The sequence below is a fragment of the Sinocyclocheilus anshuiensis genome, unplaced genomic scaffold, assembly GCF_001515605.1.
Source record: "Sinocyclocheilus anshuiensis isolate Anshui unplaced genomic scaffold, SAMN03320099.WGS_v1.1 scaffold1640, whole genome shotgun sequence".
In the NCBI taxonomy this organism is placed as follows: Eukaryota; Metazoa; Chordata; class Actinopteri; order Cypriniformes; family Cyprinidae; genus Sinocyclocheilus; species Sinocyclocheilus anshuiensis.
Window position 1 is genome coordinate 140,969 of NW_015555883.1, and position 13,987 is coordinate 154,955.

The 13,987-nt window shown below is 37.6% G+C and overlaps 1 protein-coding gene and 1 long non-coding RNA gene across 4 annotated transcripts in view; one reads left to right on the top strand and one right to left on the bottom strand.

The window, feature by feature from the left end:
* The window catches only part of LOC107675831 (plasma membrane calcium-transporting ATPase 1-like), a 138,346-nt gene that overhangs the window by 98,789 nt on the left and 25,570 nt on the right, over window positions 1-13,987 (top strand). For all 3 annotated transcript variants that reach the window (XM_016470304.1, XM_016470302.1, XM_016470303.1), the window contains exons 6-15: window positions 453-572; window positions 1,733-1,768; window positions 4,651-4,830; window positions 5,773-5,987; window positions 6,140-6,382; window positions 7,118-7,362; window positions 10,221-10,449; window positions 12,849-13,028; window positions 13,109-13,196; window positions 13,366-13,472. In XM_016470304.1, the coding sequence (XP_016325790.1) occupies window positions 453-572; window positions 1,733-1,768; window positions 4,651-4,830; window positions 5,773-5,987; window positions 6,140-6,382; window positions 7,118-7,362; window positions 10,221-10,449; window positions 12,849-13,028; window positions 13,109-13,196; window positions 13,366-13,472 (1,643 nt within the window). The remainder of the gene's footprint in view (window positions 1-452; window positions 573-1,732; window positions 1,769-4,650; window positions 4,831-5,772; window positions 5,988-6,139; window positions 6,383-7,117; window positions 7,363-10,220; window positions 10,450-12,848; window positions 13,029-13,108; window positions 13,197-13,365; window positions 13,473-13,987) is intronic.
* The window catches only part of LOC107675832 (uncharacterized), a 12,467-nt gene continuing 7,535 nt past the window's right edge, over window positions 9,056-13,987 (bottom strand). Inside the window, exons 3-4 of the long non-coding RNA XR_001632642.1 lie at window positions 12,319-12,323; window positions 9,056-9,066 (exon numbers count right to left, since the gene is read on the bottom strand). This is a non-coding gene — a long non-coding RNA (uncharacterized LOC107675832). The remainder of the gene's footprint in view (window positions 9,067-12,318; window positions 12,324-13,987) is intronic.

The window sequence follows — 13,987 nt, forward strand, 5'->3', positions numbered from 1 at the left end:
TAGCGATCGGTAGCCGATCAATCGGAGCACCCCTAATTTTAATGAATCAGAAAAGATGAATCACTCTTTGGCCAACTGATATTTTAGGTGTGGAGATGAGGTTGGGATCATGCTTTTTCGGTAGTACTACATAGCATAGTACTAGTAGCACAACGTGACTGTATATTAGTATTGTTTACTAACGCTAAGCGCTTGTCATATTATCACAAATATTCATTGTTTTCAACCATATAATACTTATTTTAGGTTTCAGACATTTAAATACACATAAGTACTAGCTCAGCTAGAATATTTTAAACTCACGTGCGAAAGGGTTAAAAAATGTCAGTTTTTGTTATGCTAGTTGTTGCTATGATATTGAAATTGCTATCAAAAATAATGAAATTTCAATGATATTGGTATTGACTGGTAGCTACTGGTATCGTGAAGGCTTTTCTTCTGCTTTCTAACAGGAACTCACGTGATGGAGGGATCTGGCCGAATGGTGGTCAGTGCCGTGGGCCTGAATTCTCAGACTGGAATCATTTTCACCCTTTTGGGCGCCGGCGATGAGGAGAAGAAGGTGAAGAAAGGTGAGAAACTAACGTACTTTCATTCTCATTTGGATAACTCCCTCTCTCTTTGAGTGAGTAAACAGTCTACCTCTCTGTTTGGGAGGTTACCTACCATCAGCCTGCCAAGAGGTAAGAGCTATTTACATGATTTGCTGAATTGTCTTCCTCCCCCAAAACGCCGGCTGCTCTGAAGGTTTAAATTTGCCATTTATTTGGGGAATAATCACAGTATGTCAGTGAATACGTACAATGTCCTTTGAGTCACTTTCCATTGTACTAACTCTTTTATCTTAAATATTTTGTTTTTCTACATTTTTTCAGTTAGCTAAATTTGATCTAGTTATTTCTAATTGGCTAAATGTATTATTTAAAAGAAAAAAATTTTTTGTAAACATTACACTCATAACACTGAGATGGTTATGATAATTGAACAGTCAAAGAAACAGTCATACTTGTCATGTTATTCCATCTCCAATTTAGCATGCAGTATGTCCTTACTGCATGCACTGGTCCTCCAGGGTATGTAAAAAAAATAAAAAAAAAAAAACCTGCTGTCAGCTCACAGTGTCTCTTTAATGTTCCTATTTGTTGGGTTGTAATTCAGCAGTCAGACTGGTCTAAATGGTTTGCTGTCTCACTGCTAAAAGAGCAGCTCTAAAAAGCCAAGAGCAGCTCTGAAACTTTGAATATTTAGATTCCTTGATTTTTGTTAGAATGACAATTCAGTCATTGTCTTCTAGTTAGGTAATTGCCGTAATTTTCCCTTTCCCCTCATGTTCCAAAAATATCTTTGTCAATGTGTTTGCCAATGAAAATTGAGAGAACTGCTTTTTGGTTTCAGCCAAACCCTGTTGGCATTATCATAGTTCGTGATGCAAGCGAACAAAAAATTGGAAATTTATGAAACTGCTAAATCGTAATGAGGTTTTGTCAGCTGTATGCCACAGTCAAAAACAATGACCAAGCCGTCAGTGTACCCTGCATAAAGCCCCTCCAGTCCTTGTCTTTTTCTATAGATGACACATCCAATCCCACATATACTCATGTAATGTAGTGTTACTTATCTAGTTTTTATTCTTTTGTTATTGTGTTTCTTTCTTTTCTTCTTCTGTCTTTGGTTTATTTACTTTTAGCCATGTAATATCAGCCCTCCGCCCTCTCTCTCTCGTTTTAAACAGGTAAAAAACAAGGACCCCCTGAAAATCGCAACAAAGGTAACCTTTCCCACTCCCTCTCCCTTCTCCCCCCTCCCCCCCTCCCCATTCAGCAGCAAGTCTCGGAGTCTTGTGTCAGTCCCACTCACTCACTTGCTCACTTTCTCTCTCTGTCTTTCTTGCTGTTGCTTACCCCTTCCTGCTGAGCCCGGGGGAGCTTCTCGCCTCGCTTTACCTATCAAAGGGTGCAACTCTCACCTGCTGGAAACGGCACTAAGCAGCCAGAAGACTTTGCAAGTCCGCAGCTCCTCTTTATACAAAGTTTGTCAGTTGCTATAAATAATCGCGATTAATCTAAAATTTGTTAAATGTTTTTACGTCATTCTTACATTTTTCTGAAATGAATATATACTTAAAAAAATTAATTTTCTCAATGTAGTGCTGTCAGTGTTCACTTCCTTTTTTTAAGGCAAGAATATTATTTATAAAAGTTGTATTTTTTTATGCCATAGTGAGGTATGCATTGCAACAATGGAAAAAAAAACACTTTTTTTAATCTAGACGAACAAAGTCGGTGACTAGAGTAATTCATGGTTGGACAACTAGTCGACCATCCTACTCATCCCTATTATATGCAATGTTTTCTGCTCGTAGATAATATTTCGGCGGCCATACTTTGATATTTAATTTCCACCATAAAAACTTTAAATGCCTTTTGTTTAAAGGACTAGATTTGATAAACTCCTTAACTCCTTAAAAAGCCTTAAACCTTAAACGTATTGTTTAATATCATACGTGAACATGTTATCATTGGCAACCCTAATGATTGCATGTATCAATTTGACTTCTGTAGATCTAACTTTTCATTAATGTGACATTTAGATGTCTCTCCTTTTCAGAAGGCAAACTTTCTCTGTGTGCTTGGCCGGGTCATCTGCGAACATTTGTACTGTGTTTCAGAGTGTGCCCACTCTGCCCTGGCTGACCCCAACAACCCCTCCCCAGCCCCACCCCCTGTAGCGCTCGGGGACTGAGCATCTGCTCCAGACAGAGCTGCTCATTTTGTCTGCACAGATCTCCTTCCTTTTGCCCTTGGTCTCAAGCACACAAACACTTACACAAGCTGGTATTGGTTTAACACTGAGTATGTGAATGCAATGTCTTCCCCTGGTCTTAGAGTGTTGGCCAAAAAGTTATTTAGGAAGATTTAATCATGTTCAGGTCTTGCTCCATGGTGTGAGCTTGTACGAAACCCACTTTTCACAATCTAATCAATTCCTGATGGATAAAATGAAGTCCTGCCTTTTTTTTAATAATTGAATGTCCTGTTTCACTCTGAAATATATAGCAAGAACAGTGTGTTACGAACAGGGCCTCATGTTGACTTATTAATTGTTCCTATTCATCCATGAGCTTTTGTGCAGATACACATTGCCCAGTACAGTGTGTTCACAGCTTCATAGATAGTTTATGACGTGAAAGTAATGCTTAGGGGCGTGGCTTATGTGGGAGTTGCACCCTTGCAATATGGACCGGCTGTGGGTTGTTGTTTTTGTCCGTTTCTTTACTTCAGCTCTTTGTTTTTCTCACTGTTGCTTCTTTCTAGGGTGTGGCTCAGGACTTCATGCTGTCTTGTACACTCTTCTCTTGGTCAAAATTTGACCTTTTCTTTCTCCTTTACCCTCTTTCTCTGGTACCCCACTCTCATTTGGGAGTGGAAAAATAAACCAGAATCTCTCTGATCTTTTTCGTCTTCCTTTTGGTCCTTGTTTTTCTCGTGGTGGTTGTTTATCTGGCTGTTTGGACCGTTTTTGTAAATTTTGTAATTTTGTTGTTTGTAAATCACTCTCTTGTTCGTCGTGCGTGCCTCTGTTTGTGTTGTCAGTCAGACAGTCAGTCCGTCCATCAATCCCCGATTCATGTGTGGTTGTTCTGGTCAGCTCTGTCAGTTCTGGTCAGTTGTTTGTTGTGACTGGTGGTCAGGTAGGCTCTTGGACTGTTTCTCAAACTCCACCACTATAGAGTTTCAGCCTGTTGCACACCATGTTTGAGATGATACATAGGCTAACTGCAAAATGAAAATGACTTGGCCTCTTTGTATCTTTTAAAATGGAGACTTAATGGGAATTGGGGGTGAGGGATCAATGTCTATCCACAGCAAAGTGGCAGAATTGGATCTTCGACTCCATTCATTTTTTTATTTTTTTTTTAACTAGCAGCTGATTTGCCTTGATAATTTCTTTTTTTTTTTTAATGTATTATTCCCTTATGTCTATTCCAGTTTGGTACAGTTAATCATAGTACAATATTGCACAAGTTCAGTAAGTTGCTTTTAAAAGTGAATTGAACGTCAGCAGATGCAACTATCAGAGGAGCCATGATGGCACAGTAAGACCATATAAGAGAAATAAAAGGCAAATTTAGTTTAGACTAATCAGCTAATTAAACAGTCTTCAAACCAGAAAGAGATTTTCATTGCCAATTTAAGAGAATTTATAAAATAAAAAAAGTAGATTATGGGTTGAACTTGAATATTTTTTCAGGTGTACACACCTAATATTTATAATAGTATTGAGTAGCTCATTGTCCAGTGCCAATGTAGGGTCCAGTTTTATTGAAATGGCTTGTGTGCTGCTTGAATCCTACTTAATTCAGCGTGCCCACCTTAACCTGCCGGGGAATGGCTCTGTGAATTTAGAGTTTTCTCTTTACCTGCCCAGATTCGCTCAAGCAAAGTCAACTAACAAGTGCTTCTGGTGTGGTTCTTCTGTATAATTCTCTAGGAACCCACTGTATGACTTGCCCTCTAGCTGTTACTGAATTGCCCATTCTCTCCCCTCTTCCCCTTTTCCCCATTCCCCCACCTCTCATCTCCCTCCATCCTTTTTTGGCATGTTCCTCCCTTGTTACCATAACCACTCCTTAAAAATCAACCTCCACAGCTAAGACCCAGGATGGCATTGCTTTGGAGATCCAACCGCTGAAGAGTGAGGAAGGTGCGGAGTCAGAGGAGAAGGAGGAGAAAGAAGAAAAGGAGAAAAAGAAGGTCAACGTCACCAAGAAAGAAAAGTCGGTCCTGCAGGGCAAGCTGACCAGGCTAGCTGTCCAGATTGGAAAAGCAGGTTAGAAGACAACACAACTGAGTGTCAAGTGTGCCCGATAAACTCATATACCATCTCTAAAATGGTTAAATATTTCTTTCCCACAGTTTTTTATTGTGCTTTTTGCAGTGATTTTTGTTGTTGATGTAGAATTAATAGAAATGTCTCATTAGACCAATTTTGCGATACTTCAAGAGAGTAAAAATGTGTTTTATTATCAACTCTGCTTTAAACTTCAGTATCAAAAATGGTGTTTGAGTTGGTCGGTTTGAGTCATTTTACTTCTGTGAATTAGTTCTCTCTAAAACTCTGACATTGATTGATTCACATTTTGAATCTACTTGACAACTGTTAGGTTGAAATCATTGCTCCTAATTCATGTTGAGATGTTTATTTAATATGGTTTAAAAGGCTAGAAGATATTGAAATTTAAAATGTGCAGATATTGTATCTTTATATGTATTTAGTTTAAAGGTGCACTTAAGCCTTTTTTAACAAAGAGAAGTAGAATTTTGGAACTTTGGAGAAGTAGAACATCAGTAGAACTTTGAAAAAAATCTTTCAATTGATCTCTACCTACATCTGGTGATTCTAAGATGAGTGCCATATTTGCCATAGCAAACGATGTGTAGCTTTAAAGCACAATATTTATACTAATTAGCCATGTGTTCACTTTTACAAAAGCACATCATTTTTTTCAGAAGTCCTTTCCGTAAATTAGTTCATTTGGTTCTCAAGGATTGTTTTACTTACTGCTTAAAGAAACAGTGTCACCCAGTATGGAAACAGGCTTGTCCCTTTGGGCTGTGTTCCACCTAATTATCCTACTTCCTACAGTTACCCAATCAAATAACATTCAGATGCAGCACATCAGACCACAGCTGTTGCTGTTATGAACAAAAGTCAGAATGCTTTGTTTCCCTCTGTGCCGTATTGAATTTGAAACTCCCTCTCATCCGGCAGGTCTCATCATGTCTGCTGTGACCGTCATCATCCTCATCCTTTTCTTTGTCATTGATACATTTGGCGTCCAGGGCCGCGAGTGGACAGCAGAGTGCACTCCAATCTACATTCAATACTTTGTGAAGTTTTTCATTATTGGCGTGACCGTGCTGGTGGTAGCCGTGCCTGAGGGGCTGCCTCTAGCTGTCACTATCTCCCTGGCTTATTCCGTCAAGGTGAGAGCCTCTGGGTTAGTTAACCACTACAAACCTGTATACATCAGTAAATGTTGCTTGATTCTTTACATTAGTGCTAATCTATGTTTGGGGGCTAAAGCACACTCCTTTCCCTGAGTATAACCACATTAATTCCTGTTTTTCCTCAACAGAAAATGATGAAAGACAACAACCTGGTGAGGCACCTGGATGCCTGTGAGACCATGGGTAATGCCACTGCCATCTGCTCTGACAAAACTGGAACGCTAACTATGAATCGCATGACAGTGGTGCAGGCTTTCATGGGTGACACACACTATAAAAGCATTCCTGAATCAGAGGCCATTAATCCAGAGACTCTTGAGCTACTGGTGAACAGCATCTCCATAAACTCAGCCTACACTACCAAGATCCTGGTAAGAATTAGCCATACACAAATGAGATACAGATGAGTGAATGATCTGTTTTGTTTTCTGTTTATTTATTAATTATAGGGTTGTCAAATTAGAAGTCCACAATGAGCCCCAGCAAAAACACACTTACCAAGAGCAGACAGCACAAAATGACTAAGGAGCCATTCACATAAGGCATTTTAATTGCGTTAAATAATAAAAATAAATTAAATATAAACAGGAATATAAAAAAAAGACAAAAGCACAACATTACTAAAAAATAAAGTTACAATGAAAACTGAATGTAAAAATAATATTCAAATTCAAAGTATTATTATACTTTGTACTATATACTTTGTATATACAGTAAATAATCCTAAAATGACAATAGTCTGAACTACTTCTTAGTCTACATCAAACAGATTGACAACTCAAACAATTAGCAAAATGGATTATGGTCAGGCAGAGAAAGACTTATGTTCAAAGATGTGTTATAAAACAATATATGGACGTTTGCAGCCATTTTTCTTATGTCTGTTCAGTACTTTACTTGTCTGCCACAATATGTTTCAATTATTTCAATTTGGGTTTTTTTTTTTTCTCAGAAAATATCAATATGTGTGATTAAATGCAATTAATTTGATAAAATAATTGCCATATGTAATGTATTAACTGACATTTTTTTTTTATTGACTATCAGTTCTATTCTTTTTTAACCTTTCTTGCCTACTATTTACTATATATCTTTCTTTCCCATAGCCTTCTGAGAAGGAGGGAGGTCTGCCAAGGCACGTGGGTAATAAGACAGAGTGTGCCCTTCTTGGTCTGGTGTTGGAGCTGAAGAGAGACTATCAGCCTATTAGAGATGAGGTTCCTGAGGAGAAACTTTATAAGGTTTACACATTCAACTCCTCCCGGAAGAGCATGAGCACTGTACTAAAGAACACCAGTGGTCCCGGCTTCCGAATGTACAGCAAAGGCGCCTCTGAGATTGTCCTGCGCAAGTATGCTAAATTAACTTATTCTCAAGCTCTTAAAGGGGTCTTATTATAAGGAATAAAATTTTACTTAATATTTAGAGATAAAGGAGTTTGATATACGGTGAAAAGTTCTGAAGTTTTTGGTTTTCTAATGTCACAAACCTGAAGCATTAAGGGGGCGCTTCTTAAGCCCCTGGAGTCGAAGACCGCACTGGTGTGGTCTGTCTCGTATTTTCTTGATGACTGCGAAAAGAACTAAAAATAACTAAAAGTACAGATAAGAATAAGGTATCGTTTTAAACTGCAAAGGGTCTACTTTTATTTATGTATAGCCATAATAACAACAAAACAATGTGCTTTTGTAAAATAAAGAAAATAAACAGGGTGCGCTCCTCACTGTCTCCACGAACTGCTTTTAGAAACGCGTCACTAAAATGAACTGAAACTCAGCGAATACTTTACATACAGACATGAGAAATATATCTATAGAAAGCTTGACATGTCTACTCTTAAATAATAATAATAATAATAATTCATTACATTTATATAGCGCTTTTCTAGGCATTCAAAGCGCTTTAAATTGTCAGGGGGTATCTCCTCATCCACCACCAGTGTGCAGCATCCATCTGGATTAAATGAAGTAACTCTTACCGAAAACAAATATTCTGTGATAAAGTAATCCGTATGAAACCAACGACAGGTCCAGTTTTTCCCGTCTGTTCTCATTATCTCTAATTAGATCACACCCACGCGCTGCTTGCGCTATTGATATTACAAATCTCCACGTGAGACGTGCGACATGTAAACGGCCACATCGCCGTAAACAAAGCAGCAACATGTTCATCTCGGATACTTTTCCTTTTTGGAAGAAGAAAAGAGAGGAATAAGCCTTGTATTTACCTCAGAAGACGGGCTGAGAGGAAAAAGCCTTGTATTTACCTCAGAAGACGCGCTGAGAGGAAAAAGCTTTATGTTTACCTCACAAACAGAACGCGAGCGCGGCTGGAGCCAGCAGAGGAGATCTTTCATACCGAGTAAGTAAAGTTTCTTATTTGCATTAGATAATGTGTTGTTGTGACATAAACTTGAACACATTTACTAGTTGGACTTTCCCCAAACTATAATTCCAGACTAAAATGTGTGAAATCAAATGCAACATTTTGAAATATGATAGGCAACCTTTCATTACATCTAAATGTACGGCGTGAGGATGGATTTATGTTCAATACTATAAACAATATATAAAAGTAATTGTTTACACGATATAAAAGTAATGTCTATGAGTGTTTAGACCAATCATTACTGTGAAATACTCTGTCTGCAAATATGTTCAAACGTGCTCACCAATAATAATTTAGCTTCTCAGATATAGAATGTCATTGTTGTACTGTATGTGCATCTGATATAAAATCACATGGGGAATATTAGTGATTGCTAATGTAATAATATAGTTTCTATCAACATGCTATCAACATGCACACTTATTTATTTATTTTATTTATTTTAGTGGGGGGGGGTTAAGAGATTATAGAAATTAATACTTTTATTTAGCAAGGATGCTTTAAATTGATCAAAAGTGAAGATAAAGACATTTATAATGTTACAAAAGATTTCTATTTCAGATAAATGCTGTTCTTCTGAACTTTCTATTCATCAAAGAAACTGTCTAAGAATGTTTAGACCAATCATTACTGTGAAATACCCTGTCTGCAAATATGTTCAAACGTGCTTACCAATGATAATTTAGTTTCTCAGATATAGAATGTCCTTTTTGTACTGTATGTTATGATATAAAATAAAATCACGTGGGAAATATTAGTGATTGCTAATAATATAGTTTCTATCAACATGCTATCAACATGCACACTTATTTATTTATTTTATTTATTTTAGTGGGGGGGGGGTTTTCAACAACAGTAATAATAATAATAATAGTAATAATTAGGGATGCACCGGGCCCGATACTGGTCTCCTGTAATCGTACTCGTACTCGTTAAAATGCCCCAATACCAAACTCCGATACCACACAGCATGTGATAAGCGCCATATTCAAACAAAGAAACACCAACAACAGAACAACAGACAGCAGAAATGAGTTAAGGATGTCTACTACGAAGTATATGTATGCAATGAATATAACGTTAAACATTCTCTTCAAAATGTTGTTCAAGTTTCCTGCCGCTGTTTTGGATATTTTGGATATTGCACCCATGACGTCTTGACTCTCGTGTTGTTGTTTTTGTTTTTGTTTTCCTAATAAACTGTTTTAACTGCAATTGCAAGTGAATCTCAAGTTATTTTATGTGATAGTTATATATATTCTAAATAAACTGCAAACAAAAAATATATAAATTTATTTTCCTCACATTCTTTCTTGTAGCAATTTCCCCTCAGTCACATACCTGACTGAAAGGCTCATTATGCAGCTCATTATGCGGGCCTTTGTGAATCACAGCATTATGCATGACCATTCACGCCCCCTCGCATATACCTTTTCTACACAAAAAGTGTCTTAGAAAATTGAAATCAATATATTGTTTTCTGTGAATGAGTGAGTAAGATGATTTTCACATAATTTTGAAGCAAAAACTCTAGTAAAATGTTTATAAGCAACTGAAAAAAGCACAAATGTCAGGGCATGTCAAAACTTCTCCAGGGCCCCAAAACACCCGCAGACTTTTTGCTGTTAAAGGCACAACAGCAAAAGAATTTAGTTACTTTTTTTTTTTTTATATAAATGGAGGATAAGGGAATTAAATTATATGAAAATGATATGATGAAAAATGACCCCTTTATTTTCTCCTCTATTGCGTCTTCCTCCTGCAGCAAAATGTAATCATTGCCGTTTGTAGTGATTATTCAACTTTTCTCTTTTCTGTCAGGTGTTCCCATATCCTTGATGCTTCAGGCCAGTCACGTGTCTTCAAGGCCAAAGATCGGGATGAGATGGTGCGGAAAGTGATCGAGCCAATGGCCTGTGACGGGTTAAGGACCATTTGCATAGCCATGAGGGAATTCACAACAGAGCCAGACTGGGACAACGAGGCTGACATTCTGAATAACCTGACCTGCATCTGTGTTGTGGGAATTGAAGACCCTGTTCGTCCTGAGGTGAGAGAAATGGTCCAGTTTGCTCTTTGTTAATAGCGTCGTGCTTGTCCGTAGTGCAGGAATTACACACTTCACATTGGCTGGAGATTTGTATACTTCAGGCCTCTGTTCATAATGAGACATGACAATCATTAGGGGGCCGGCTTGTCGCGACTGGGGCAACCCGCCACATTTCATGTAATGAAAAATTATTTACCGTGATTATCATGTGATGATGATGGATTATTTGCTGAGTGTCAAACACTATGTGAAAGTGTGGACAGGAATAGCCTCATTGGTGGAGGGACAAACTGACCTAATTCCCTTGAATGTGGTAAAATAAGTACATGACAGGCGATGTGCTGTTTTTGATTATGATATTGGATCAGTGCAGAATTGACGTCAGCTTCCCTCAAATGAGGTGGCATATATAATTCTATAATGGAACGCATGACTGATATTTAGGTTAAAATGTTTCCTGCAGGCTTTATTGATCCATTTTATCTCTGTTCCCTTCTACAGTGTGATTAAAAGTCATCCTTTCTATATGTTCACAACTATACAATTATTTTTTTCTGTTAAGCATCCCGGCTTGGCATCATTATGAGTAGATCAAGGGGAACAAAAAAGAATAGCCAGTAAGTTTTAGCCTGAAATTTTTAGAGAAATTTTCCATTAAAAAAAAAGGCTTAAGAAGTCATTGAGTCATGAAAATTAACAAAAACTTAGGGTTAAGGGAATTTCCTGTTAATGTTTTTTTCCTCTTCCCAGTTGCTGTGATCTTAAATATTTCCTTGTGTAGAAACTGATTTTTGTGATTTCATATAAAATTATATTTAAAAATCCTTATCGAGTAGTCACAAACCAACTAACAAAAAATTCTGGAAATATAAATTCATGGAAATTAATTGCAGTGTAGAACGGTTGCTGTTGTTGAATCAATTGTCATCCTTTTTCCATTTACAATGCAGTCAGATGCTCTGTTTGTAAGCCAGTCTTAAATACTGGATTCTGTCTGACATTCATAGGTGTTTCTCTAACAGTAAACTTGCTTTGAGCTGGTAAAAAAGAAAACTCCAAGTCTTACGGTTGGAGTTGATGCAGAGGGCAATATTATGTTAAGGCATTGGTCTGATAGTGGCGCTAGCCCATTTACAGCTTTGAAATGAAATCGTGGAGCCATGTAGCGATGACAAGATGGGCTTGAATGTTTTTGTCCTAGTGAAAATGACTCTCTTGCAGTAATGTTCAGAGCCATCTGTAGCTTATTTGGTTTATTTCTGCTATTGCAGGCAAGACAAGAGTCAAGTCTAGAGTTTATTAATGCACACACAAGTTTCTCTAAATCATGCAACATGTTCTCCACATGCATCCCTTGTGCATTGTCTCTGTCCATGGAAACACTGGGAGGTTTTTAATTATCTATAAATAAATGAGCTTATTGGTTCTAATTACGAGTATGGTGTGATTTATCGCAAGACTGGGTGGGGATAATTACATAGGACTCCAGCATACACACACAAAACCTCTGGATCCAGCCTCTTCATGTGTTAAGTAGTCTTGGTACCCCTTTCTGCTTAACACACCACGAGCTGACAGGATGCCTCACCAAGAGTGACTGCAATGTCCTCATCTCTCACTGATCTGAGGCCAGCAGTGACACGGAGGAAGAAATTTGTCTTGTTTTCAGCCATGAAGTCTATAATGGCAATGGAATGCAGGGGACCTCTTTTCTACGGGGATCAGCCTTGTTAATATATATAAAGCATTCATTAAATATGATTTATTACAGAAAAACCAATTTTTTGTGACATTGTCAGATGTGAAAGTGAGAGAGATCTTAATGTAGTAAACAGAAGGATTCAGTGAGTAGTTCCTTAGAATGACAACTGCTCCTGATGAGTCTTTTAAGTCATTCATGAATCAGACAACACTAGCCATGCGTGGTGTGAACATTATTTATTATATAAATTAATGTTTTATATTCATATTATTATTTTTCTTATTTCATATGATATATTTTCTAATATTTTTTCCTGTTTTTTTTTTTGTTTTGCTTTGTTTTTTTAGCACAGTGGAGAAGGGCTATACACAATGGAAAAATGGAGAGTATAGATTATTAACTGTTTATTTATCATAGATTTTGCCATTATTGAACAACTGGGAAAATGGATTGAACTCTTGATAAGTAATTGTGAAATCCTCTGGTATGGATTTTCTAACACAACTTGATCCAAGTACATCCAGACTATTTGGCATTGATCTGTTATTTATTTATTTTATTTTTTTTCAATTATCAAACATATTTATCTCCAGATTCAACACCGAAGTGGCTGAATTGATATGGCAGTGGTTGCTAGGCTGCTCAACATGCTTTGTATCAAGCCAAATAATGGTCCTTCTATTCCTCCGGTGTGCAGGTTCCTGAGGCTATCTCTAAATGTCAGCGAGCAGGCATCACTGTCCGTATGGTCACTGGAGACAACATCAACACAGCCCGCGCCATCGCCACCAAATGTGGAATCCTGCAGCCTGGAGAGGACTTCCTGTGCCTGGAAGGCAAAGACTTCAACCAGCAGATTCGCAATGACAAAGGAGAGGTAAAGAGCTACAGAGCTGTATCTGCAGATGTCTAAGTCGACATGTAAAGTGCTTATTTCAGTGTTGCCTTTATCTTTAGGTTGAACAAGAGCGTCTTGACAAGGTCTGGCCCAAACTGCGTGTTCTGGCTCGTTCCTCGCCAACAGACAAACACACTCTGGTTAAAGGTGAGATCTTTACGTATGGTTGGGTGAGCTTATAGTTCACTCTTTCACTGATAACATCACTATTTAAGCTAAAATTATAAAACAAAGTGTTTGAAAACCAATATATTCACAGTATATTCACATACATTTTGGTTTATCTTGAAGCAGTTTCTGTATTGTTGTCTTTCAGGCATCATTGACAGCACAGTTGGAGAAACCAGACAGGTGGTGGCTGTGACTGGAGACGGCACTAACGACGGTCCTGCCCTTAAAAAAGCAGATGTTGGCTTTGCTATGGTAAATGATGTGCTTTTTTGTATGTGTTCCTATAATTGTACAACTGTTGTTTTTCTTACAAATATGGTTTTATTCAAAAATAGTGCATATACTCAAATTTTTCTGACTAGTCTGTTTTAGATCACTTGGTTTAGCTATTAAAATGGCTGTTTTGTCTTTTTATTATGAGAGACAGTTGCCGGATGAGAGTCTGGCTCATTCAATGAGGGTTTGGCAGCAAATGTTATACTGTAGCTTAAATTGCTTTAAAGGGGTCATATGATGCTGCTAAAAAGAACATTATTTTGTGTATTTGGTGTAATGAAATGTGTTTATGCGGTTTAAAGTTAAAAAAAACATTATTTTCCACATACTGTACATTATTGTTTCTCCTCTATGCCCCGCCTTTTTGAAACGTGTCGATTTTTACAAAGCTCATCGGTCTGAAAAAGCGAGGTGTGCTCTGATTGGCCAGCTATCCAATGCGTTGTGATTGGCCGAATACCTCAAGCGTGAGACGGAAATGTTACGCCCCT